At 40.2% G+C, this 26672-nt stretch overlaps 1 protein-coding gene across 3 annotated transcripts; it reads right to left on the bottom strand.

The window, feature by feature from the left end:
• On the bottom strand, positions 1-26270 carry FNTA (farnesyltransferase, CAAX box, subunit alpha). 3 transcript variants are annotated; one of them, XM_082863896.1, is made up of 9 exons: positions 26093-26270; positions 24012-24097; positions 20191-20305; positions 10378-10482; positions 5801-5927; positions 4035-4183; positions 2186-2248; positions 1099-1270; positions 1-818 (listed from the first exon to the last, which is right to left on the bottom strand). In XM_082863896.1, the coding sequence occupies exons 1-9, from the start codon at positions 26266-26268 to the stop codon at positions 696-698; spliced, it is 1116 nt and encodes a 371-aa protein (XP_082720022.1). In that variant the 5' UTR covers positions 26269-26270; the 3' UTR covers positions 1-695. The 3 variants fall into 3 exon arrangements, with proteins under 3 accessions (XP_082720022.1, XP_082720023.1, XP_082720024.1); XM_082863898.1 differs by lacking the exon at positions 26093-26270 and adding an exon at positions 25624-25661 and having other exon boundaries at positions 2-818; XM_082863897.1 differs by lacking the exon at positions 10378-10482.
• Between the last annotated feature and the right edge of the window lie 402 nt (positions 26271-26672).

Genomic DNA, 26672 nt, shown 5'->3' with positions numbered 1-26672 from the left:
ACACGGGTTCGTGCCCCGGTCCGGGAAGATACCACATGCCGCGGAGCAGCTGGGCCTGTGAGCCATGGCCGCTAAGCCTGCGCGTCCGGAGCCTGTGGTCCGCAACGGGAGAGGCCACAGCAGTGAGAGGCCCATGTACCGCAAAAAAAAAAAAAAAAAAAAAAGTCAAACCACTATGGCAATTGTTTTAGGATACAGCTATAATTTTATTACAAAACCATTCTTTTGGCATTAGTTGGTTACAGTGATAGCAAGATACTGTGAGTGTGGCAGAGCAGCTCTAATGTAACAACTGCACTCCCTGCTTTCTGAACTGAAATGTAAGTGACTCACATCCTTCACATACGCGTTGCCTGCAAACATTAACGCTGCAAATCCTGACATATACACCGTTTAGGGCAGTTGCTGCTAAGGGGTTACAGTGAATGCTGAAAGGCTACCAAGTTCCTCTGGGGACTTCCTGTTTCTCCTCCCTCCCCTGAATCACTCTGCTTAACAAGAATCAAATCACTCAGAACCAGTCTGAACAGCATTAGCACCCCAGGAGCATCACACTGGGTTCATGTTAAAAAGCAGTGCCCGTGTAATGTACATTTCACACCACAGGCAAAGGGGATGATCGCTCTGGTTTTTAACTCCTGCGTTAGAGTCTCTTAGAAAAATAAAAGCATCCCATCAAGTTCTTCTAGATGGTGTTATTGCTGTACATTTGTAGGTGGGTCACTTTCTGTGCTGTGTTTGCTTTGAAGGGATCTTCCAATATATCTCCAATATTCCTTTCTTATAGTGTCCTTTTCTTTAGCTAGGATTTCACATAACTGAAAATGAACAACAAAAATTCATTAAAGGAAATGTGTAATTCAATCCCTAGGGCAAATGCATTTGGACTAGTACAGTTTCATTCAGGTCGTGATCAAATGAGATACACACTAGAGTCACATACTATGTGCACTAGTGATATGGGTGTCACCCTAAACAGCAGAATAGCCCTGCACGGAATTCTGAGTGGCTGTGTTGAAAGGGGCATGAATACTCGTGTCGCTGGGCAGACCCAGCTTTGAGACTCCAAGAAGAAATCACTGAGTCCTGACAGCTTACCTCTAATGCTTTATTAAGAATGTCCTCCTTGTTGTCACATTGGTTTTCTAGCATGTCTTCATAGATGTCCACGAGAAAGGCAATTAGGTAGGGGGAACTGTGACTTGGTTGTAAATCAAGTAATTGATTTAACAGGTTGGGATACTTGGAAAGACCACGATCCTGCAAAATCCTAAAAAAAAAAAAAAAATTATTCCCAATTTTTAGAAGGAAGAACAAAAATAGTAGAAAGATCAAGAGAAAATGACCCCTGTAATATAAGCAAGAAAAGGAAACATTTTGAATGAGGTTGAAATGAAATGAAATTTTTAAATTAAATGTGAGCTTTATCATACATAATTAAGAGCTGGGTAAAATTAGCTAAAAAGAATAATGAAGTTTAAAAATAATCATTTGTAAGTCAAACTGCAACATACAAAATTAAAGGAAAAAAACTCCATTTTCTTAAAATTAAAAGTGAAGGAAAAAAACAGGAGAGACATTTCTGTGTCTTGAGATGGTTATTCATCCCTTTAGCTCTCCAGATATTATAGGTCCCAACCTCTGACAGATCTCCAAATGTGACTGAGCTCCATGCTTTGTGCATTTTGGGCCTGTTTCCTTGGAGACCCTTAAGTTTGACAAGGAGCCGGGTGATGTCAGTGGCAAGAGAAACCTTGCTGATTTAAGGAGTGAGACTTGTAACAGGAGATCTCCGGAAATGACAATAGAAAGGGTGGCTATGTGTCTGTGCAATCTGTTTCTAAGTGATTTGTCTTGTCTTCCCGTGATCCTGAGCTGAACAGAAACTGGTGTGTGTATTCCGTTCTGTGACATAAAGACCCCAGGATTCATAAATGCAGTTAAAATTGTGTCACTGTCTACTCATGGACTATTCTAAAAACTGTGCTGGTATGTGCCTGGGAGGTTAAGGAAAGGGTAGAAGGTACTGTTCTTAGGTGTTATCATAACGCTATTACACTTCTGCTCTTAGATCCAGAAAAATGGAAAATTCTTTAGTGTCCTTTTGGAATCTGATTATGGAACATATTCCACGATGACTCATGTTAGCAGGTTAAAAAAAAAAAAAGCAAAAACAACCTCTTACCCTTTCAAATAGTTCCAAGCACTTTCATTATGTGGTACTAGTTTGATCATTTCCAGAGTGTACCTGTAAGAAAAAGACCACAAATAAACGTGTATAACTCTGCAAGAGCAGTGCAATAATGAGAAACAGTCTTCCTATGGTGGTGGCAGAGCCTGGACATGAGCTTTCACTTATCTCTGCTGGTGGACTTGGTACCTCCCTAGGTTATATCTGAATTAGAGACTCCCTCGTGGCTGCAATGGTCAATTCTTATTTACAAAGTAATACGAAGGCTCAGTTCACAAATGGAAAAGAAGTTAATGTTGGAGACTGCCCTCTGAAGGAGATGTCAGCTACAACAAGGAGACTGTCCATTTTTCGCTGAAGCAATCTTGGGGAAAATGTCTAAGATCTACTTATGCCAGAAAAATCATTACTCATTGAAAAAGGAGAACTAAATAATCTTGGAAGCTATAATAAAAAATAGACAAGCATGGAGATTATATAGACAAAGAATAAAAATAAGAAACCAACAGCATATTTCTTATATTCCAAAACAAGAGTACCTGCAAACTATGATGTGATTCCATTCCAAATGGACGCTCCCTACTTTTCTCTTCCCCTTAACCAGATTATTAATTGTAATTTAGATCCAGTTACAAAAAATTCCAAGGGAGTTACAGAACTTTGCTTCACTATACACTTGCTCAAATTAGTGACTGACTAAAGTTTAGTAATCTTAGTTTTGTTGCAGTGCTGTTTTAACAGCATTTTTTTCCACAGAGAGTAATAATAAACTCATTCAGCATTATGAAAATTATGAATATTATAAAGAAAGAAGCCTGGAGAAGAGAGTCAATATAGGACATTAGGTTGGAGACTGTGTGTGTGTGCTTTTTTAAAATTTAAATCACCAGAACCCTATATATAGAACAGATAAAATTAGAGCCAACTGCCCTGATCCAAGCAGAAGTAAGGGCAAGGGAGATGAGAGGCAGATGTACCATGAAATCAGCTCTTCCTAGGAGCTGTTGAAACAACTTTTATAATTAAAATATGACTATGATCTCATCAGGCTATAAAGATAATAAACATATTTAAATTTCAAACAAGACACTGAGACAAATTAGACAAAGTCAGAAAAGAGGTTTATGGATAGAATATAGAAATTCATGCCAATTCAGAAATTTCTAGATCTTATAACAGCATTTGGTATGCTACAGCAGTTTTCAACTGGGGGTGATTTGGGCTGGGGTGGGGTCTACTACTGAGATATAGGGCATAAAGGCTGAGAATGGAGCCACACATCCTGTAATGCACAGGACAACAAAGACTCATTGGCCCAAACCCTGCACTAGAGTAACATGGCATCTGGGGACTGTTATCTAAAATTTAATGAGATAGTTTTAAAATAAAGCTTCCTAGACACCATGAAATCTGAGTTCTTCTCAATCTACAGTAGCAACAATATTTTAAGAAACTTAAGCCACTACAAAGTAAAGGTTTACTATACACCAGGGGCCCCCAACCCCCAGGCCGTGGACCACTCCCCATCGCTCACATTACCACCTGAACCATTCCCGCCACAGCCCCACCCCATCCCCGGTCCGTGAAAGAACTGTCTTCCATGAAACCAGTCCCTGGTGCCAAAAAGCTTGGGGACCGCTGCTATACACTATATTATTTGTAAATTTATCATTCTAGGTTTCACCTAAGTATTCTGTCCTATTACTTCCATGAGGGTAGGATTGGGGCAATCTTGATCTTTGCTGTATCCCAACGCCTTTATACCCTGTATCTCAGTAGTAACATGAGACATGGTAGGCACACAAATATTCTTTTAATGAGTGAACAAGCAAAGATTACTAACTGGACTTCTCTCTCCAATACAGCACGATCATTGTAGCCCATGGTGTTAGAAATTACGAAGTATCTTTGGTTCCAGACAGAGTTATTTCTCACATCCTCTTTGAGAAGTTGGTCTACATAATGCAGCTCATTATCCCAAAGTTTAAATTCCTAAAAGAAAATACAAAATAAAACATCCAATTAGAAATGTCCTATCATTTATTAACAACAAAAATAAATAAATAAAACTTCAGCAAAGCTAAGCAGGTAGAACTGAAGACATGGACTCATCACATATTTGGAGAGGGATGCTGAAGGTCAAGGAAATGACGGGGCAAGAAAAGTCATCAAAGACAGAGGAATGGCGATGAGGAAGGAAAAATGAGGAAGTGAGAGTGAACACCCAGAGTGGCTGTCATTCAGGAGCATCTTGTGGAAAACAATTTAGATACCAAGCAGCATGTTTTAACTTTGACCCAAGAACTACTCTAAAGAATTAAATCAAAAGAAAAAAAAAAAGAAAGCATATCTAACTAAATGCTTATGCATTGTTTACAGTAAAAATGTGGAAGGAAAAAACCAAACTCAGTGATAAGACAATGATTAACTGTACTACTGTATATTAATTTGATGTGATTTGACATTATTACATATATTAAGTAAAAGGGAAGTATTCAAAAATGCTAAAATACATGTAGATAAATATACAATTGGATTTAGATATAAATTTTTACATTACAAAGCTGTTTTAATTTAAAAAATTATGGAGAGAACTAACAAAGACAATTTGAAAAAGGAGTAAAAGGTCAAAACGTACAAATGCCACAAAAGTTGGGGATGTTAACTATGAAAAAGCTAACGGAGATACATTGCTTATTTGATACTAGCAAAAAACTAGAATTTCATAAAAAAAATACTAAATGTCTTTAGAAAATGTATTCCTTTAATCAAATTAGGAAAAGTTTAAATTTTTAAGCAATAAATTTTTTGGTGAAATATTCTTGGTATAATGAACAGTGCAGAAAGTAGCAATCCCTGGAAAAAATTCACTGGACACAACACTACAATTGTTTGCTGGAATAAATAAAAATGCCCAGAGTGGGAGTTATAACTATTTTTTCTTTTTTTTTTAAAGATTTTTTTGATGTGGACCAATTTTTAAAAGTCGTCATTGAATTTGTTACAATATTGCTTCTGTTTTATGTTTTGTTTTTTGGCCCCAAGGTATGGGGGATCTTAGCTCCCTGAACAGGATCGAACTTGCACCCCCTGCATTGTAAGGCGAAATCTTAACCAGTGGACCGCCAGGGAAGTCCCATAACTGTTTTCTTCTATTCAGGACTTAGCATAAAATTTTAACAAGTGGGCAGAAATAAAATATACAACAGTTACTGTAAAATCATATTTCAAAGTTTAAGCATGCAAAACCTTAATATGTAATATGTCCTTGTTAATTAAAATAACACAGCTGTATAAAAAATTTACAACTACTTTTTCTATTCAATTTGCTAGCAAATACATGACTCAAGTTCAATCCAAAAAGTATTTAAAAAGTCACTATTATTATTCTTTAATGTGAAGTTACTCACCAACATATCCAAAGAGATTATAAAGGTTAACCAACATGAAGGATGTCAGGTTTAATTAAGTATCTGAATAATTCTTAATCATTATATATTGTTTGTAATGATCTACGTGTGTGTTTAAGTATACTACAATTTAATAGTAATTAAATTATTTAATTCAGTTAAAAAAATAAAAATCTGTAAAACACAAGAAAGGCAATACCTGAATAACCCATTGTCGATGTTGCCAGGCGTGGTAATTCTTTGCATCCTGATTAAGAATATCAGCAATAAACTCAAGCTCTTGAGATGGGTCTCTCAGCCATTCCACTAGCACTCGCCTATGATGCCTAAAGTCGAGAGAAGAAGTTTCGTGTTAATTTACCCCAAAACGGAAGTATCCGCTGCATGTGTTAGGTGATGTGGAGGGACACTCAAGAAACAGCAATTTATCTCTAATTCTCAAGACTCTACTAGAAAGAAAAGGTACTACAGAATAAACACTATGAGAAAAAATTTCAGAACACTAAGTAACAGCTGAGAAACATAAAACAGTGATTTGCACGTAAAATGAAACCAGATAATAAGAGCTTAAAGAAGGTTTATCTCAAGCTAAATCTGAAAGTACAGTAATCTCTTGACAACCACAATAGCGTGTGAAAGAATTTTTCAACATGCCCAGATGTCACAATGAGATTATGGGAAATGTGATACTATTTTATCAAGTATGGAAGCCCCTCTGGTTATCAACATGCTGTCAGTTTTCCTTAAGTCCTAAGTGCCACCATTCAAGCAACTTCTTATTCCACCAGTTTGTGGGCAGAATGGAATTCACTTCTTCTCTGGCAAGTAGCTATGACAAGTTGCAAGTCTGTCGAAAGAGGAGTTTCTGTACCAGGAAAATACTTCTAAGAGTTCTCTACTGGATTCTATTTTTATAATTTTCTTTAGCTGAAATATTTATAAAAATCTATTAGTGAAAATGTTCTAAAATTCACTGTGGTGATGGCTGCACATATATACCCCTTAAATGGGTAAATAGTATGATATGTGAATTATATCTCAGTGAAGCTGTTTTTTAAAAAACCCATTAGTACTCATTATACTAAAAGTGCGCAGGGATGATGGGGGAAAGGGGAAAGATTTAATGCTTAATGGGTGACCTATTCTACATGCATGGAAAATTTAAAAATTCATCTTAGAGAATATTAAGGCAAGAAACTACCAAGAGGAAGATCCTAGAGGGAACGGTTTCCAAATAATTTAAGAAGTCTTCCAAGTCAGTGAGCACAGTAATAATTTATTTTTCCAGGTTACTGGTAAATTCTATAATTCAGGAAAAACTTAAGAATTAGGTCCTCCAGTGTGTCAAAATGACTTCTCAGAAAAAAATACTAAGAAGCTCTCTCTGATGTTCTATGATTTAAAGAGTATTAATTAAATACAGGGGTTTGATCTTACAGCATAAGTTTTCATAGTGAATTTAATAAAAAGTGACGTGGCATACAGGATTTGCATTACTTGTACTATACTAGTTATGATAGCAACTAGCGGAGTGGGCAATTTAAAATGTACCGTAATTAAAAACTGCTAGGTTTCCAACAGCAACTGCTCTGGGTTTCTTTTTTTCTTTTTAAATTTTTAAAATTTTATTTATTTTTGGTTGTGTTGGGTCTTCATTGCTGCACACGGGCTTTCTCTAGGTGCGGCGAGCGGGGTCTACTCTTCGTTCCAGTGCGTGGGCTTCTCATTGCGGTGGCTTCTCTTGTTGCGGAGCACGGGCTCTAGGCATGTGGGCTTCAGTAGTTGCAGCACGTGGGCTCAGTAGTTGTGGCACACAGGCTCTACAGCGCAGGCTCAGTTGCTGTGGTGCACGGGCTTAGCTGCTCCGTGGCATGTGGGATCTCCCGGACCAGGGCTCGAACCTGTGTCTTCTGTATTGGCAGGTGGATTCTTATCCACTGAGCCACCAGGGAAGCCCGCTCTGGGTGTCTTGTATTTTGTTTTTCATAACGATAGGTGACAACGTGTTAATGACAGTATCTGCAGCGTCCAGAAAAAGAAGCTACTTCTCTTCAGCAAAAACTAGATGTAATCAAATGCTGAGAATGCTTGTGATGTCTGGATTTTTTTTTTTTCTTTTAAGATAAAATGGTACATAGTTTATATATCTCTTCAAGTACTTTTCTGGATTTTTTTTTGGCCGCAACACACAGCTTGTGAGATCTCAGTTCCCCGACCAGGTACTGAACCTGGGCCACGGCAGTGGAAGCGCTGAATCCTAACCACTAGACCACCAGGGAACTCCCTTCTGGAGCTATAACCTCCAAATATTTATATAAAAGCACCTTAATTCCGAAGAGTCAATGCCTTTTAAATGAGGGACTGAAACTCTCTAGCTAATCACTTTTGTCAATAAAACAGCTCTTTCATAAGGCAATTTCTCAGGAATGCAACCATCATGCACTCACAAAGAAAGAAGCTACACAGGTCAAGTTGTTTAAAATTCTACAAATGGAAATCCACAACAGCTAGCACTTCCATGCTTTGCCAAATGTTCAGTTACTCACTGTCAGATCTATTATGTTCTAATTCTTTGAAAATTAAGTATCTACTTATGGTTTGTACTCCTTAATGACCGTATTTGATCATGCAGATTATTATTAGCCAACTGGGCCAGAGAGCAGTACACTCTCCGCATGTGTCCACAGCTGGGGAGCTGTTCCTTCTCCTAAGGCTAACCTATGTGTTGGATCTCTTCCCAACTCCAAGCAAGCCCTTGCTCTATCCCCCTTTTCTCCAGAATTCTCACCGTCTCTCTTTCTAGTAACTCTCCCCACACCACGAAGTCTTTGCCACTTTGGAAAAACAAAACCCAAAGACACAGCCCGGACTAGCTGCTTGCTCCGTCTTCTCTCTCAACAGCGATTCAAGCACTGCTCCGCGGCTCATTTCCTCGTCCCACCCCTGCCCTGCTCCGCCCCTGGTGGGAGGACTGCTCGTGCCAAGACCAGTCACTGGCAACTGCCTAACTTAAAAATCCCACGGGTCATCTCTAGCCCTTGCTCTCCTCGACCTCTCAGCAGTAGCTGATACTGCCATCCACCCCTTTCTTCTTGAAACTCTCCCTTCTCTTGGTTTCTGTGAGGACACTAGCTTCTGGTTTCCTTCCTCAGTCGTCCTGGACCACCTCTCTGCCTCTCTGACACTGATACTCACCAGTGTTCTGTCCCCAGCCTTCTCTAATTCTCCCTGAGCATCCTCATCCAGAGCTGTGACTGCCACTCCAGGGAAGCATTTTTCAGTCACTTACTGGACAACTGGACAACTTTACACAGGTTTTCCATAAGCACATCAAGTTCTACTTTTCTAGTACTGAATCCACCCTCCTTTCGCAAAAGTGTGCTGCTTTGTTTCCCAAAATTCCCCAAGTGGTCAGCACCACCATTCACCCAATGGTCAAGCCAAAAATATAGACATCATTCTTCTCTGTCACTCCCCTGATAAGTTTAACTTCAAAGCCTGTTGCTTCTGCCTCCAAAACCTCTCTCACATCTACCCTTCTCTCTCCCATACCCTACCACACTCTCCCCTGGCTCCCACATTGCCAATGGCCCACCAGAACTGTGAGCCTGTTCTGCTATCCTCCACCCTGCTGTCAGGGTAAAGCTCCTGAGACACAAATCTAATCATACTACGTCCTTAATTAAAATTTGTCAGGAGGTCTCCACTGCAGCTAAGATCAATCCCCAAACCCTTACCAACGTTCGTAAGGCCCGTTATGATCTCGTCCTAGGGCCCCCAAATGTACTCTAATCACATGGAATTACATGCAGTTCCCAGAGTGCACCAAGCTCTTTCATGCCTCTTCTCCCCGGAATATTCTCTTTGCCTCAGCAGTCTTTCTTCTCAGAAATCATCCTTAAATCTCAGGCATAAAGACAGGGTGTGTGTGCCAGTCATTACCCTGGAAAAACATCCAGTGGAGGCAAGCCCTGCATGAAGAGCAGGCAGTCAGTGGCACAGAAGTGGAGACAGCTCTTGACGGTCACCACGCTGCTGCTTCTCCTTCACCATGACCACGGCAACGCCACCTCCTCCACCTCCTCTTCCTCGACTGCCACCTCCATCACCACAGTCGCTACCATTCATGGGGGGCTCACTAAATGCTGGGTACTGTCCGGACTCTTCCTTTCTTTCCTATTTGTTCTCTGTCCTCCTGTTCCCTAACTTCTCTTTTCCCCCACTGTGTCCTGCTCCCCCATCCTCTTGTCTAAGCTAAGTTAGGGGCTTAATTTTTAGAACAAATACACACTGTAAAAAACCCTAACATTATATTTTTCACACTGCTCTGTAAAATAACTGGTTTTATTATTTGCTTTCCCTTTTAGATGGTGTTGCATTCATTTTTGTACCCCCAACATCGATAAGAAATTTTTAATAAACAAATGAATAAAAGATGAAATACCAGAGAGTCATTTTATAACACACTGAATAGAAACATTTTTTCAGATTTTTCACTCAATTTTCTTCCTGACTCTAGTACTATTACGTGCTAATGTCGAAGTCTGAAATAATTACGGCAGCAAACATTTGAGTGTTAACTATGGGTCAAGCACCACTTCAAGCACTAAACATAAAGTTATCTCAGGTACTCCCAACAACACTGTTAAGCCTGGTGACATTAGCTCCAATGCAAGCACTGTAATCATAAAGAAAAAAACAATTCCCTATGGTTTCGTCACCCATTGGCAGGTACTATTAGCATAGTGACTTATTTCCTTCCTATTTTCATCTTACCAAACTTGATAGTTTTTGGGCTGTTCCTCAATTATTGCCGTGATGTAGTTCATTTCCTCATGTAGATCCTTTTGAAGTGACTTTAAGAGAACTCTCCGAAAATGCCTACAGCAAACATCAAGCATCCAAAGTCTCATTACTCCACATAAATTGCCCAGCCACAGTATCAAATGAAGTCACAAGACAACAACATAGGCACATTTTTGGTAGGTATTCTATATAACCAGTAATTTAGCAACTTAACTGCTTGTCGTTGTCCAAACTCATACAACTATCTGATGAACGTAAGAATCAGGCATTTTGAAGCAAAATAGTGAAAGGCAGCAAATGTGAGACAGAAGAAAAGACAACCAACAAATGATTATTTCCAGGTAATACTCTGGTTACTAGTGTTCTATTACACAAGAATCAAAAACATCTCATTCCCCATATGGTATAACCTGTTCATTTAGATACATTACTCATATAATAAATTAATTTCATTACAAACATTATCATATATTTTATTTTTAGAACCACCCTAAAAATGTTACTTATAAATGAAACAAGTTTCTCTTTAATTTTTTCACAGGTGAAGTCAAACCATTAAAAAAACCTTTTCCCTAAAGACATGATTAGTTCTAGTCTATTTTCACTTCAAAATTTCAAAATATTCCAACTCAATATATAATGAGACAAAAAACTACTTTATTTTTTATTTTCTTTTTTTTAATACAGCTTTATTGGAGCATAATTGCTTCACAATACTATGTCCGTTTCTGCTGTATAACAAAGCGAATCAGCCATATATATACATATATCCTTATATCCCCTCCTTCGTGAGCCTCCCTCCACCCTCCCCATCCCACCCTTCTAGGTGGTCTCAAAGCACCAAGCTGATCTCCCTGTGCTATGCTGCTGCTTCCCACTAGCTATCTATTTTACATTTGGTAGTGTACATGTCGATGTTACTCTCACTTTGCCCCAGTTTCCCGACCACCCTGTGTCCTCAAGTCCATTTCTACGTTTACGATTTTATTCCTGCCCTGCCACTAGGTTCAGCAGTACCATTTTTTTTTATTCCATATATATGTGTTAGCATACAGTATTTGTTTTTCTCTTTCTGACTTACTTCACTTTGTATGACAGACTCTAGGTCTGTCCACCTCACTAAAAATAACTCAATTTCGTTTCTTTTTATGGCTGAGTAATATTCCATTGTATATATGTGCCACATCTTCTTTATCCATTCATCTGTCGATGAACATTTAGGTTGCTTCCATGTCGTGGCTATTCTAAATAGTGCTGCAATGAACACTGTGGTACATGTCTCTTTTTGAATTATGGTTTTCTCAGGGTATATGTCCAATAGTGGGATTGTTGGATCACACGGTAGTTCTATTTTTAGTTTTTTAAGGAACCTCTATACTGTTCTCCATAGTGGTTGTATCAATTTACCTTCCCACTAACAGTGCAGGAGGGTTCCCTTTCACCACACCCTTTCCAGCATTTACTGTTTCTAGATTTTTTGATAATGGCCATTCTGACTGGTGTGAGGTGATACCTCACTGTAGTTTTGATTTGTACTTTGCTAATAATTAGTGATGTTGAGCATCTTTTCATGTGCCTCTTGGCCATCTGTACGTCTTCTTTGGGGAAATGTCTATTTAAGTCTTCCACGCATTTTTTTTTTTTTTTTTTGCGGTACACGGGCCTGTCACTGTTGTGGCCTTTCCCCTTGCAGAGCACAGGCTCCAGACACGCAGGCTCAGCGGCCATGGCTCATGGGCCCAGCTGCTCTGCGGCATGTGGGATCTTCCCGGACCGGGGCACGAACCCGTGTCCCCTGCATTGGCAGGTGGACCCTCGACCACTGCGCCACCAGGGAAGCCCTTCCACGCATTTTTTAATTGGGTTGTTTGTTTTTTGATATTGAGCTCCATGAGCTGTTTGTATATTTTGGAGATTAATCCTTTGTCCATTGTTTAATTTGCAAATATTTTCTTCCATTCTGAGGGCTGTCTTTTCGTCTTGATTAGGTTTCCTTTGCTGTGCAAAAGCTTTTAACTGTAATTAGGTCCCATTTGTTTATTTTTGTTTTTATCTTCATTACTCTTAGGAAGTGGGACAAAAAAGATCTTGCTGTGTTTTATGTCAAAGAGTGTTTTTCCTATGTTTTCCTCTAAGAGTTTTATAGTGTCTGGTCTTACATTTAGGTCTTTAATCCATTTTGAGTTTATTTTTGTGTATGGTGTTAGGGAGTGTTCTGATTTCATTCTTTTACATGTAGCTGTCCAGTTTTCACAGCACCACTTATTGAAGAGGCTGTCTTTTCTCCATTGTATGTTCTTGCCTCCTTTGTCATAGATTAGGTGACTATATGTGCATGGGTTTATCTCTGGCCGTTATATCCTGTTCCATTGATCTATATTTCTGTTTTTGTGCCAGTACCATACTGTCTTGATTACTCTAGCTTTGTAGTATAGTTTGAAGTCAGGGAGCTTGATTCTTACAGCTCTGTTTTTCTTTCTCAAGATTGCTTTGGCTATTCGGGGTCTTCTGTATTTCCATACAAATAGTAAAATTTTTTGCACTAATTCTGTAAAGAATGCCATTGATAGTTTGATAGGGATTGCACTGAATCTGTAGATTGCTTTGGGTAGTATAGCCATTTTCACAATATTGATTCTTCCAATCCAAGAACATGGTATATTTCTCCATCTGTTCACATCATCTTTGATTTCTTTCATCAGTGCTTTCCAGTTTTCTGAGTAGAAGTATTTTGCCCCCTTAGGTAGGTTTATTCCTAGGTATTTTATTCTTTTTGTTGCAGTGGTAAATGGGATTGTTTCCAGAAAATGGGTTTGCCCATTTTCTGGAGAGTTTTTGTAAATGGGTGTTGAATTTTGTCAAAAGCTTTTTCTGCATCGATTGAGATGATCATATACTTTTTTATTCTTTAATTTGTTAATATGGTATATCACATTGATTGATCTGAGTATACTGAAGAATCCTTGCATCCCTGGGATAAATCCCACTAGATCACGGTGTATGATCCTTTTAATACGTTGTTGGATCCTGTTTGTTAGTATTTTGTTGAGGATTTTTGTGGCTATGTTCGTCAGTGATATTGGTCCATAATTTTCTTTTTTTGTGATATCTTTTTCTGGTTTTGGTATCAGGGTGATGGTGGCTTTGTAGAATGAATTTGCGAGTGTTCCTCCCTCTATAATTTTTTGGAAGAGTTTGAGAAGGATGGGTGTTAGCTCCTCTCTAAATGTTTGATACAATTCACCTGTGAAGCCATCTGGCCCTGGACTTTTGTTTGTTGGAATATTTTTAATTACAGTTTCAATTTCATTACTTGCAGTAGGTCTGTTTATATTTTCTAATTCTTCCTAGTTCCTTCTTGGAAAATTGTACCTTTCCAAGAATTTGTCCATTTCTTCATGGTTGTCCATTTTTCTGGCATATAGCTGTTTGTAGTAGTCTCTTATAATCCTTTGTATTTCTGTGGTGTCCGTTGTGATTTCTTCTTTTGCGTTTCTAATTTTATTGATTTGCATCCCCTCCCTTTTTTTCTTGGTGAGTCTGGCTAAGGGTTTATCAATTTTGTTTATCTCCTCAAAGAACTAGCTTTTAGTTTTACTGATCTTTGCTATAGTTTTCTTCATTCCTATTTCATTTATTTCTGCTCTGATATTTATGATTTCTTTCCTTCTACTGACTTTGGGTTTTCTTTGTTCTTCTTTCTCTACTTCCTTTAGGTGTAGGGTTAGATTGTTTGAGACTTTTCTTGTTTCTTGAGGTGAGATTGAATTGCTATAAACTTCCCTCTTAGAACTGCTTTTGCTGCATCCCATAGGTTTTCGGTTGTGTTTCTGTTGTCATTTGTTTCTATGTATTTTTTTTATTTCTTCTTTGATTTCTTCAGTGATCTCTTGGTTATTTAGTAGTGCACTGTTTAGCCTCCATGTATTTGTGTTTTTTACAGTCTTTTTCCTATAACTGATTTCCAATCTCATAGCATTGTGGTCAGAAAAGATGCTTGATATGCTTTCAATTTTCTTAAATTTTCCGAGGCTTGATTTGTGACCCATGATGTGATCTATCCTGGAGAATGTTCTGTGTGCACCTGAAAAAAAAGTGTATTCTGCCACTTTTGGGTGCAATGTTCTATAAATATCAATTAAATCTATCTGGTCTATTGTGCCATTTAACGTTTGTGTTTCTTTATTTTCTGTTTGGATGATCTGTCCATTGGTAAGTGGGTTGTTAAAGTCCCCTATTATTATTGTGTTACTGTCGATTTCTCCTTTCCTGGTTGTTAGCATTTGCCTTATGTATTGAGGTGCTCCTATGTTGGGTGCATAAACATTTATAATTGTTATATCTTCTTCTTGGATTAATCCCTTGATCATTATGTAGTGTCCTTCCTTATGTCTTGTAACAGTCTTTATTTTCAATTCTATTTTATCTGATATGAGTATTGCTACTGCAGCTTTCTTTTGATTTCCATTTGCATGCAATATGTTTTTCCATCCCCTCACTTTCCACCTGTACATGTCCCTACATCTGAAGTGCGTCTCTTGTAGACAGCATATATATGGATCTTGTTTTTGTATCTATTCAGCCAGTCTGTGTCTCTTGGTTGGGGCATTTAATCCATTTACATTCAAGGTTATTATCGATATGTATATTCCTAGTACTATTTTCTTAATTGTTTTGGGTTTGTTTTTGTAGGTCTTTTTCTTCTTGTGTTTCCCGCCTAGAGAAGTTTCTTTAGCATTTGTTGTAAAGCTGGTTTTGTGGTGCTGAATTCTCTTAGCTTTTGCTTGTCTGAAAAGCTTTTAATTTCTCCATCAAATCTGAATAAGATCATTGCTGGACAGAGCAGTCTTGGTTGTAGGTTTTTGTCTTTCATCACTTCAAGTATACCTTGCCACTCCCTTCTGGTTTGCAGAGTTTGTGCTGAAAAATCAGCTGTTAACCTTTTGGGGATTCCATTGTATGTTATTTTTTGTTTTTCCCTTGCTGCTTTTAATATTTTTTCTTTGTATTTAATTTTTGTTAGTTTTAGTTTGTCTTGGTGTTTCTCCTAGGGTTTATCCTGTACGGGACTCTCTGTGTTTCCTGGACTTAGGTGACTATTTCCTTTCCCACATTAGGGAAGTTTTCCACTATAATCTCTTCAAATATTTTCTCAGACCACTTCTTTTACTCTTCTTCTTCTGGGACCCCTATAATTTGAATGTTGGTGCGTTTAGTGTTGTCCCAGAGCTATCTGAGATTGTCTTCAATTCTTTTCATTCTTTTTTCTTTATTCTGTTCCTCAGCAGTTATTTCCACCATTTTATCTTCCAGCTCACTTATTCGTTCTTCTGCCTCAGTTATTCTGTTATTGATTCCTTCTAGTGTATTTTTCATTTCAGTTGTGTTGTTCATCTCTGTTTCTTTGTTCTTTAGTTCTTCTAGATCTTTGTTAAACATTTCTTGTATTTTCTCAATCAGTGCCTCCATTTTATTTCCGAGATTCTGAATCATCTTTACTATCATTACTGTGAATTTTTTTTCAGGTAGATTGCCTATTTCCTCTTCATTTATTTGGTCTTATGTTTTTAACTTGCTCCTTCATCTGTGATATATATTTAGCAGTCTCATTTTTTTTTTTTTGATGGTGGGATTGTGCTCCTGTCTTACTTGTTCTTTGGCCTGAGGCGTCCAACACTGGAGTTTGTTGGCTGTTGGGTAGGGCTGGGTCTTGGTGCCGAGATGAGGACCTCTGGGAGACCTCACTGCGATGAATATTCCCTGGGGTCTGAGGTGCTCTGTTAGTCCACTGGTTCAGACTCGGAACTCCTACCACAGGAGCTTCAGTCCTACCTACCCTGGCTCAAGCACCAAGATTTTGAAAGCTGCGCAGAGCAGCAAATAAATAAATAAATAAATAAATAAGAAGAAGAAAGAGTAAAAAATAAAATTAGACTAGGAAACTAACAGGTATGTTAGAAAGAGTATAAAAATAACAATATAGATGAAACAACCGTAAGGTAAAACAGAATCACAATAGTAAACAAGAGCAGAAGGGAAAAAAAAAACAAGAGCAGAAGGAAGAAAAAAAAAAGGTAGAAAAGGCCTTGGCTGTGGAGGGTGGGGCCTAAGCAAGGGTGAGGTTTGGGCAGTGGGTGGGGCCTATGCTTAGGACTCACACAGCTGGAAAAGGCCCTGGGGGTGTGTGTGGGGGGGGGGTGGGGCTTAGGCTCAATGGAACAGAAGGGGCCCAGGCCTGCCTCTGGTCTCAGAGGACGGGGGACCCGGCCTGGGAGCCCAGCTGGCTTCCTGGGCCCAAGTGGGTGGGGCAAACGCCCTCTGCTCCTCTCCTGCTCCTGCCGTCCTGGAGGGCCCCTCCTGCTGCCTCTCCTCCTCTCCCCCGGCCTCCCTCCTATGCCTCCAGGACCCACGCATCCTGGAGGGGGCTTTGGAGGGCGGGAGACCCGGCCTGGGAGCCCAGCAGGCTTCCCAGGCTCAAGTGAGTAGGGCAAATGCTGGGCACTCTGCCCGCTCCAATCCGAGCCCCCAAGGGTCCCTCCAGGCATAGGAACCCCTCCCCTCTCAGCCACCCCTCAGGGGCGCTGGTCCTGTCTGGCCTCCACTTCTCCTCCCTGCTCAGTCCCCCCACGTCCTACCGGTTCACTTGGGGGTTCCTCCCATAGTCTTGGGCTTCGAGGTCCCCCACCAGTGTCTGGCAAGCGCCCTAGTTGTGGGGAGACGCCAACTCTGTGTCTTCCCATACCGCCATCTTGACTCCAACCCCCCAAAAAACTACTTTAAAAGTTATCTCTTAAAATGAAATGCTAAATAGAGGAAATGACAGTATTCCTCTATTATAATTAGTTTAAAGAAAATAAGGCTTCACAGAGCACATACACATACAGGCAGCCTGGTTCATACAGGTAATTTCAGGTATACTGTTTTTAAGAAAACAGCAAATAAACTTAGGAAATTTTAAATGCATTCTAAGTTGCTCTGAGCTGTGTACAGTCAGGAATTTCTTACAAGCTAAAAATGTGCATATTAGAGACATAAAGTGATGGAAGATCACCCTAACAGCTCTAGATAATCCTACTAAAATGACAGTAAAGAAATAAAAAGGGTATAAATCCACAAGGATGAGGGGATACCACAGCAATTGGAAGAGGTCAACAAAACGATGGAAAATGGTAAGCTGATAAGTTTTGACTGACTTAGAAAACCAGAAAGTGCTAAAAACCTGTCAACTGAGGAAGAAAGGTTCAGAAATCAGATGTATCAGGTACTTCCGAAACTGGAAGTCAAGGGTGGGGCTGAAAACATTTTACAATGTAGACAGAGTCCTCAGCAGCCAAGATCCTTCCCCCAACCCTGAGCAGAGAGGTGACAACATCTCCCAACCTGGGTGTGTGTGTGTGTGTCTGTCTGTCTGTCTTTTTCTTCCTCACACAGAGCTCCTAAAACCCTTGTAAATTCCTGAGTGATAAGAGCACTCGGGCATCCCTTCTACTGAGGTGATTCTGGTTGGGCTCCTGGATGGCTCCTGGTCACCAGAAAGACCAAGCCTTGATTAGAAACTTGGAATGTTCAGCCCCACCTCCCATCTTCCATACAGGAGAGAAGGGCTGGAAATGGAGTTAATAATCAATCGTGTCCACGTGAGGAAGCCACCATTAAATCCCAACAGTAGGGGATTTAGAGAGCTTCCAGGTGGGTGAACACATCCATGTACCAGGAGGGTGATGCACCTCAACCCCACAGGAACAGAAGCTCCTGTGCTCGGGACCCTCCCAGATGTCACCCTATGCACCTTTTCATCTGGCTGTGCATCTCTGTGTTTTATCATATCATTTAATAAACTGGTAAACATAAGTAAGTGTTTCACTGAGTTCTGTGAGCTGCTCTAGCAAATCAGTTGAACCCAAGGAGGGAATTGTGGAACCTCTGATTTATGGCCCACCAGTCAGAAGCACAGGATGTGCGACTGGCATTGGGGTGGGGCAGGCTTGTGGGACCGAGCCCTTAACCTGTGGGATCTGACGTTACCTCCAGGTAGACAGTGTTAGAATTGAGTTAAACTGTAGGACACCCAGGTGGTGTCACAGGGCACTGCCTGGTAGGGGAAAAATCCCACACACATTCGGTGACTAGAAGCGCCAGAAGTGAAGTGTTTTGTAGAAGTAAAGAAAACACATAGGAGAAGGAGGACTAGGATTTTCTTAAAAAGCCTGGGCAGCAGACAAGTGGCTTTATTTTCTGGAAAAATCCAAAGCAGAAAGAAATACCCGACACAGCAGAAGGCAGGGTGAAGTAAAGGCTGGAAACAAGGAAATTTAACGCTGATACACTGAACAGCTGAGATGCCCCCCACCCCAGTCTTCCCCTGCCAGAACTGACCCCCAGAACTGTGGCAGCCAAATGTACATTCTTCAGACAGCTCTTCTTCAGAGAGACAAAGTAGTCAAGAGAAAAGACCCAGAAATACTGACATATGAAGACGTCAAACAAAGCAGCCATGCCTCCACACTAACGTCACGGTAAACCCCTCTCGGTGACAAGTCCTGCAACACGCAGGGATGCCAAATCATTTTCCTGCTTCCACTGTAAGTATGAAAGGAGAGCCAAGAATTTACCATTCATTTGAGAAAAATGTTTACATTAAAGAGACCAAAACAAATAAACAGAAAAATGAAAACATAGCCCATCCATGAACTAAACAAGATGCTATTAAATAAGAATACTCAGAGAAGATAAAAAGAGCTCTTGTAAATTAAAAATGAGTGCAGATAGAAGAGTTAGAAGATAAAGCTGAAAAAATCTCAAAAGTAAATAAAAACAGATAAAAGTAAGAAAAGACAACCTCAGAAGTACAACATGCAACTAAAAGGCATTCCAGAGAGAGCCAACAGAGGAAAGAGAGAAGACATTATCAAAAGAACATAAAAAAAAAAAAAATTCCCAAAGCTAAAGAAAAGGTTAAAACGAAGGAATGGGAATCTTCTCAATAGAGGCTGAAAGAAACAGAAAGACAGTTTTAAAAATCTAACAGAGAATGATTTCCAATCTAGAATTCTATCACTAAAGCTCGAAGAGACTGAAGACACTTTTAAATTTACGAAACCTCAGTAACAATTTCCATCACAGCCTTCTAAGAGTTTTCTTCTATTCAAGGATCTGGTCTATAAAATGAGAGTAAAGCAAGAAAGAGAAAGATGTGGGATCTAGGAAACAGGGACCCGACACAGGAAAGAGCTATGGACCAGACACACGGTGCCCAAGTCCTTGGAGAAGAAAGGAAGGAACTGAAGGGTTACCTGCTGTGCTCAACAGTAACGCGACATTCTACATGAGCAGAGAGTCGGGGAGACAGATAACTTGCTGGTAAAAAGAGAACAAAACTAAATAAAAAAGCCAATCTGTTAAAGGAAATATAAATATATGATGAAATGTGGGTCTGCATGAACCATGAACTGATTACTGTGATGGAGACAGTACAGGAGACTGAACTCTGTATCTTCCATAGCAGGAGTAATGTCTAAAGTGAAAAAATTAAAAATAATCAAGCATATGATTTAGAATATAGAGGTGATTTTAAGAAAAAACACCTAGGAATTGTTGCCTCCGGGGACTGGGACTCTGTAATGAGAAGGAATAGAGCAGAGATTGCTATTTTTCATTCAGTCTCTGACTTTTAAACTCATATGTGAATTGTTATTTTGATAAAAATTATCGTTAAGAAAAAAGTCATCCAAACTAAAACCTGCGATATTCAGACAGGGAATATTAACGAGGTGTCTTACTTACCACACTGTGTAATTGGCTGCATTTAACTCGATAGCATCTCTGGTTAGTTTAAAAGCTCGTTCACTTCTCTCGTCACGCTGCAGGACAGCCCGGAAATAATCATAAACATCCTGAACTAGAAACAGAGCACACAACTGCATTAGGATGGTCTTTCTTGTTTAAAACAACCACTATAGTACAAAATGTTGTTTTACTCTATGAGGAAGATACTTTATCGTATGTATACGATTTATAACAATACGCAAAAGAAAGAAAATCCATGACTATGACTGCCACCCTGATAACTTGTGTCACAGCCAGGATGCACGTACGGGGGTTGATGCCTGACTCCAGATCCCCCAGAGACCTTATGCATTAAAGAAAAATTAAGAGTGAATATATCCAAATATATTCACTTAGCTGTTTTTCTCACATTTTATTTTGATCAGTTTTTTTTAACTGAAAAAGTAATATACACAATGATAGAAAACTCAAATAGTACAAAAAGGTTCATGCTAAGTTTCCATTCCACTAAATTCCCAGTTCTTCTCCCCAGAAGCAACTGTGGAGTGATTCTAATGCATCCTTCCAAATATATCCTATGCACACAAAAGTATATGTTCTAATTCCATCTTCTCATTTTTTTTTTTTTTTAATACAAATGAGATCACATCCCATTCTAATGTCCTGGGCCTTGCTTTTTTCACTCATACATTATTCAAGGTCGTATAAACTAGTAAATATCTCTATGGAAAACCGTTTGGTAATATGTATTAAAAATTAAAAACTGGGGACTTCTCTGGTGGTGCAGTGGTTAAGAATCCGTCTGCCAATGCAGGGGACACGGGTTCGAGCCCTGGTCTGGGAAGATCCTACATGCTTAGTTGCAGAGCAACTAAGCACGTGTGCCACAACTACTGAGCCTGAGCTCAAGAGTCCGCACGTCACAACTACTGAAGCCTGCATGCCTAGAGCCTGCAAGCCACAACTACTGAGCCCGTGAGCCACAACTTACTGAAGCCCACAGGCCTAGAGCCCGTGCTCCACAACAAGAGAAGCCACCGCAATGAGAAGCCCATGCACCGCAACGAAGAGTAGCCCCCGCTCGCCACAACTAGAGAAAGCCCGTGCACAGCAACAAAGACCCAACACAGCCAAAAATAAAGTGTTTCTCTAAAAAATAAATAAATAAATAAAAACTGACTACTCATTGACCTAACAATTCCAGTTCCAGTAAGTTTTCTTACAAATATACTCCTGTATATGCCCAAAGCATCCAAGGAAATTTACATAAGAAATAAAGAAATGAAGACTGGAAACAACTGAAATTTCCATGAGTAAAGAATGGGTTAAGTCCATCATGGTACACCCATACAACAAAATCCTATGCAGCTATTAGTAACGAGGCTGGTCTGTTATGTACTGAAATGGAACAACTCCTAAGACAGGTTGTTGAGTGAAAAACATAAGGTGCAGAGCAGCAGCTATTCGTTTAGTTAAAAATATATGCTTATTTATGAACATACGAGTTTGAGGAACAAGATGAGATGACATAATTTTCAACCACATTCCCCGTTACAAAGTTTACTACATTTTTCAAACAGTTGCACAGCATTTCGTTGTATGGGCACTCTATACCTAACTCGTCCCCTATAAATGAATGTTTAAATTGTTTTCATTCTTTCACTGTCCTATCATGGTATGTTTCTGCACACACGTGCAAATTCAGTACATCTGTAGGATGAATTCCTACAAGTGGAATTACTGGATCAAGGTTATGTGCACTGTTGATGCTGACAGACAGTGCCAAATTAACCTCTCAAAAAAGGTCTGTTCAATATATAGTCCCTCCAAGAATGTATGAATACACCGATTTTTTTCCACATCCTCACTGACAGAGTATCAAAACTTCTGATCTTTGCCAATCTCTTAACTGAAGGAACTTAGACCTTTACAAATATTAACCTATTTTACTCTCATTTCCACAAGAGAAACAGGCTTAAGAGAGATTAACAAGTTCACATGGCCCAGTGTACTTTGGAGACAGAAGTTAAACCCCAATCTAGTCTGACACCAAAGCACACACTGCTAATCACAATGCTCATTTCACTGCAGCTGAAATGCCTTCACATCACAGCACAGATTAACATAGAGAACAGACTAAGGCCCTAAACAGACTACTAAAGAAACCCAGGTGTTAAATACTCCTCAATACTTGTTTTTCCACAATTAAAAATTTATGTGGACATGCTATGCTTTTTTTTTTAATTTTTATTTATTATTTATTTGGCTGCGTCAGGTCTTAGTTGCAGCATGTGGGATTTCATTGCGGCATGCGGGATCTTTTGTTGCAGTGCACGGGCTCTTCATTGTGGTGCGTGGGCCTTTCTCTAATTGTGGTGTGTGGTCTCCAGAGCGCATGGGCTAAGTAGTTGCAGTGCGCAGGCTCTCTAGTTGTGGCGCATAGGCTCCAGAACATGCGGGCTCAGTAGTTGTGGCGTGTGGGCTCCAGAGTGCAAGGGCTTGGTAGTTGTGGAGCACGGGCTCAGTAGCTGTGGCGCATGGGCTTAGTTGCCCCACGGCACGTGGGTATGTTCCCTGACCAGGGATCGAACCTGCATCCCCTGCATCGGAAGGTAGATTCTTAACCACTGGACCACCAGGAAAGTCCTGCCATTTTTCTTATAGCATATAATTTTCCAGTTACTGACAGGGTTCACAAACTTTTAGGAGGTCAATGTGCATGAATACAATGTCAATATATCCTGATTTGCCTAACCATTCTGCTACTACTGGTTGTTTTCAATTTTGTTTTATAAAAATCACTACTTTAAGCATCCAATGACCTTTCATTAAAAAATTTTAAAAATTAAATATACAATACACACATGTATTTATGTGTGTGCATGCAAGCACACATGGGTATGTATACAGTTTCATTAGACTACAACCCCAAAAAAGAAATTATCAGAGGAGAGCATGAATAATTATAGCTCTTTCTGAATATACAAAGGTCATCTACTCCTAAATACTATCTTTAAAATGCTGAATTTAATTTATACCGGAGTAAAATTTAGAAACAATATAAATGATAAATAACTATGGAATATTATGTGGTCATTAAGAACCAAGCTCCCAAATACTTTAAAATGTGTAACAAAATGCTTATAACATGTTAACTCTATATACAATGTATAAACACATTATTTTATATTCACACGTGTACACATACATAGTATAAACCTAACTCTGTGGAAACATATTTTCCGAGGAGTGGAAGGCTATACACCAAATGTTAACAGTGGTTAGTTCTGGATGATTATACTCTTCTTTTGATGTTAACATCTTCAAATTTTTCTTCAATGAGCATGTCTTACTTTAAAAAATATTTTTTTTTGGCTGCACTGGGTCTCCGCTGTGGTGTGTGGGCTTTCTCTAGCTGAGGCGAGCAGGGCCTACTGTTCGTTGTGGTGCGCAGACTTCTCACTGCGGTGGCTTCTCCTGTTGCGGAGCACGGGCTCTAGGCGCGTGGGCTTCAGTAGTTGTGGCACATGGGCTTAGTTGCTCTGTGGCATGTGGGATCTTCCCAGACCAGGGCTTGAACCCATGTTACTATGTATTATAATGTAACATTCATTATTTAAACTTAAACATGTCCACTCTTTGGACAAAATAAAACTTTTAATCATGAAAATAAATTACAAAACCCCACAAGATTAGCTTAAGTCACTTAGATCTTTATTAGACAAAAATCTGTCATCTATCTAGTCACATAGTTGTGAATTTCAACTTTGCTACTAAGTTTGACTTACAGACCTTTCCCTAATAAAAAATAAACTTACATTTTTCACTATAAATGATCTGGACCACTGGATTGGGGCCATCATTCTGCGGCACTGGATCTATATCAGCCCATTCTGCTCTGTCCCTGAAAATACATATATTTTTCAGTGATTATATTCAAGCGTGTAAGGAAAAGAAGAAATCTGATGTTTTTTTAAAAAGGCAACAATTACACTTTAACTTACAAATAATGTAACCATGGTTGGATTCTTCAAGACCAAGTGTTGCCACTTTGTTTTACATATTAAACTTTTAAGTAAAAGAAAAATAAAATGAATAATTTTCCAATTAAAGTTAATAAGTCAATAGTTTTCAAATTTAAAGTTTTTACATAAATGCAAAAGCAGGTTTTTGTAGCAAGTACACAATAGTTTTAAATTAGAAATCAATCTAATTCATTGGTCTAATAAGGCTCTTTGGAATCAGTCAACAGTTTAAAAAAATTCGAATAACAGTTTTTTATTTGAATACTCTGAATAACTAGAAAGTGATATTTAAAAGTAAAAGTAATCACTATCATTTTTGTACACTGAGAGGTGGTCCAGGTGGTCAGTAGAGTCTGGAATCTGTGGAACACTGGCTCTACCACTTAACTAGCTGTGTGACCCTGAGGAAGTTACTTAACCTCTCTGGGCCTCAATTTCTTCATTTATAAAATGGAGATGATACTATTACCAACCAACCTTAGAAGGCTACTTGGAGGTTTAAGTGAGATAATATGTTAAGCTCTTAAAATATGCATAATAGTAAGCATATAATACATAGTATTATACTATATATACACTATTATACTATATATACCCTAACACACACAGCATACACAGTATTATACAGGAAATACACTAAATGTACTATATAGTATTACTGTATGCTTAAATATATATGCTATATGTTATAAATGTAGCATATAATAAATGCATATAGTAAGTATTCAATGAATACTACTTCTCATTATCAATGCTAAAATAAGTTACACTGGCAACACTGGGTGCCTATAGACACTGCTGTGTAAACTGCTCAGTGTGACCAAATTTTCGTTAACCACTCTTTTACTTACATTCTTTTCCTATTACCCATTTTTCAGTTCTCTGTACTCATCAGCTATTGACAGCAAAAATTCTGTGGTATCTAGACAAATCCTAAAATTGTGCCCATTATACAGGGAGAAATCCAGGGGAAACAATTACCCGAGGTGTGAGACCTATATGGGGAGTGGCATGAGAATGGTACCGCTGTCCTTTAGGCACAGGGAAATAGGACACAGTCAAGGGAAGAACCCGAGTATTTCACAGTTCAGAGAGGAGGTCTGAGGGCTATGGGGCCACCTCAACCAACTGAAATCACTAACACTGTAAACTCCAAGAACGAAATCTGCATAGTGGCTTTCACTCAATTCATAAACAACCTACGCAAACCAGTCATCTAATGGGTTTACCTAGAACTACAGAAGAAAAAATAAAACATGAGAAAAGTAAGGACTTCTCAGTCGTCTCTGCAGGTTCAAAATGCAGCTGGGGAACCAGCATGACCAATAGAAAGCAAAGAACTAACGGGGACGGGACTGGGTGGTGGCAAAGATGGAGAGGAAAGGTGAGAAAGTTACAGCAGTACCCGACACTGCACATGGCTTGCACTAAGCACGAGGCGACGAGGAGATGCGTAACGGAGTTGAATTCTCATAGTCTCATCCTTACAGCCTAACTCGGTGCCTGGCTGACGCTGGGCGCTAGAAACACTGAAAGAAAACGCTGAATGAAAACGTCCCGGTCCCTAAAGCTCTTACGCTAGCTCTCTCCGTTTCAGCAGAACAAACCACGGGAAGCCCCGTTTCTAAAGCGAGCCAATCTGGACCTTCTTTGCGGTCCGACTGCACCCAAGCCCTTTGGCATTCGGACTACAGCAGGCCAGCGCTGTGGCTTCCGGAACCTCCACCGCCCAGAACGGTGACAGCGCGGGCCCCACCCCGCCGCTCCCGGCCGCCGGACGGCGAGGACGCGCTAGCTTCTGCCGCAGCCGCGCCCCGTGCAGCGCCGCGCGCGGGGGAGGGCCTCCCGCCCCGCGACCATGCCGTGGGCGTTACCTGTACAGGACATAGGTGGGCGAGTCCAGGCTCAGGAACCCGTCGTCCATAGGGGACGCCGCCGCCTCTTCTTGCGGCAGCTGGGGCGGAGGGGGATGCGGCTGGGGCGGCGGCGGCTCCGGCTGACCTGGCTCCCCGCCTTGCGCAGCCTCCCCGACGCCGTCGGCGGCCGCCATCTCTCCTCTGCTCCCAGCGGAGGAGGTGCCAGAGGCCCCGCCCCTGCCCCGCCCCTCTCACGGGTACTTCCGGTTTTTCCGCTCCTACCATAGAGACGCGGGCCGGAGTGCCCAGCGCCCGCGCCTGCACCCTGGCCTGGCCGTCCCTGTTGGGCGCGGTTCTGCATTTCGGGCTGCATCACGCCACCTGGGGCACCAGGTTTCCCACTCGTCCTGTCCGCAGGCCTGTCCGAACGCTTGTAGCTGGTGCTTCGGAACGTACTAGTGTTGTTAGTTGTTAGTGTCGGCGGGAGAAGCTTGGGAGCCCTGGATAAGCAGCTGGCGCCCGTGCTCCGCGTTAGCCGTCCAAGGGCATTTACGCTCCTTGCACACATTTTTTTTTTTTTTTCCTTTTGGATGCTGAG

Source organism: Leucopleurus acutus (assembly GCF_964270905.1).
Source record: "Leucopleurus acutus genome assembly, chromosome: 21".
NCBI lineage: Eukaryota > Metazoa > Chordata > Mammalia > Artiodactyla > Delphinidae > Leucopleurus > Leucopleurus acutus.
The sequence above is the reverse complement of the archived record's forward strand: the minus strand, read 5'-3'. Positions and strand labels throughout refer to the sequence as shown.

Excerpts from the sequence above, each read along its gene's own strand:
- FNTA (XM_082863896.1), bottom strand. The coding sequence starts at position 26,268 with ATGGCGGCCGCCGACGGCGTCGGGGAGGCTGCGCAAGGCGGGGAGCCA. Across the intron at positions 20,306-24,011 it reads GATCATTTATAGTGAAAAAT|TTCAGGATGTTTATGATTAT; the intron begins GTAAGTTTATTT and ends CTCTGTTTCTAG. Across the intron at positions 819-1,098 it reads TTCTTAATAAAGCATTAGAG|TTATGTGAAATCCTAGCTAA; the intron begins GTAAGCTGTCAG and ends GTTCATTTTCAG.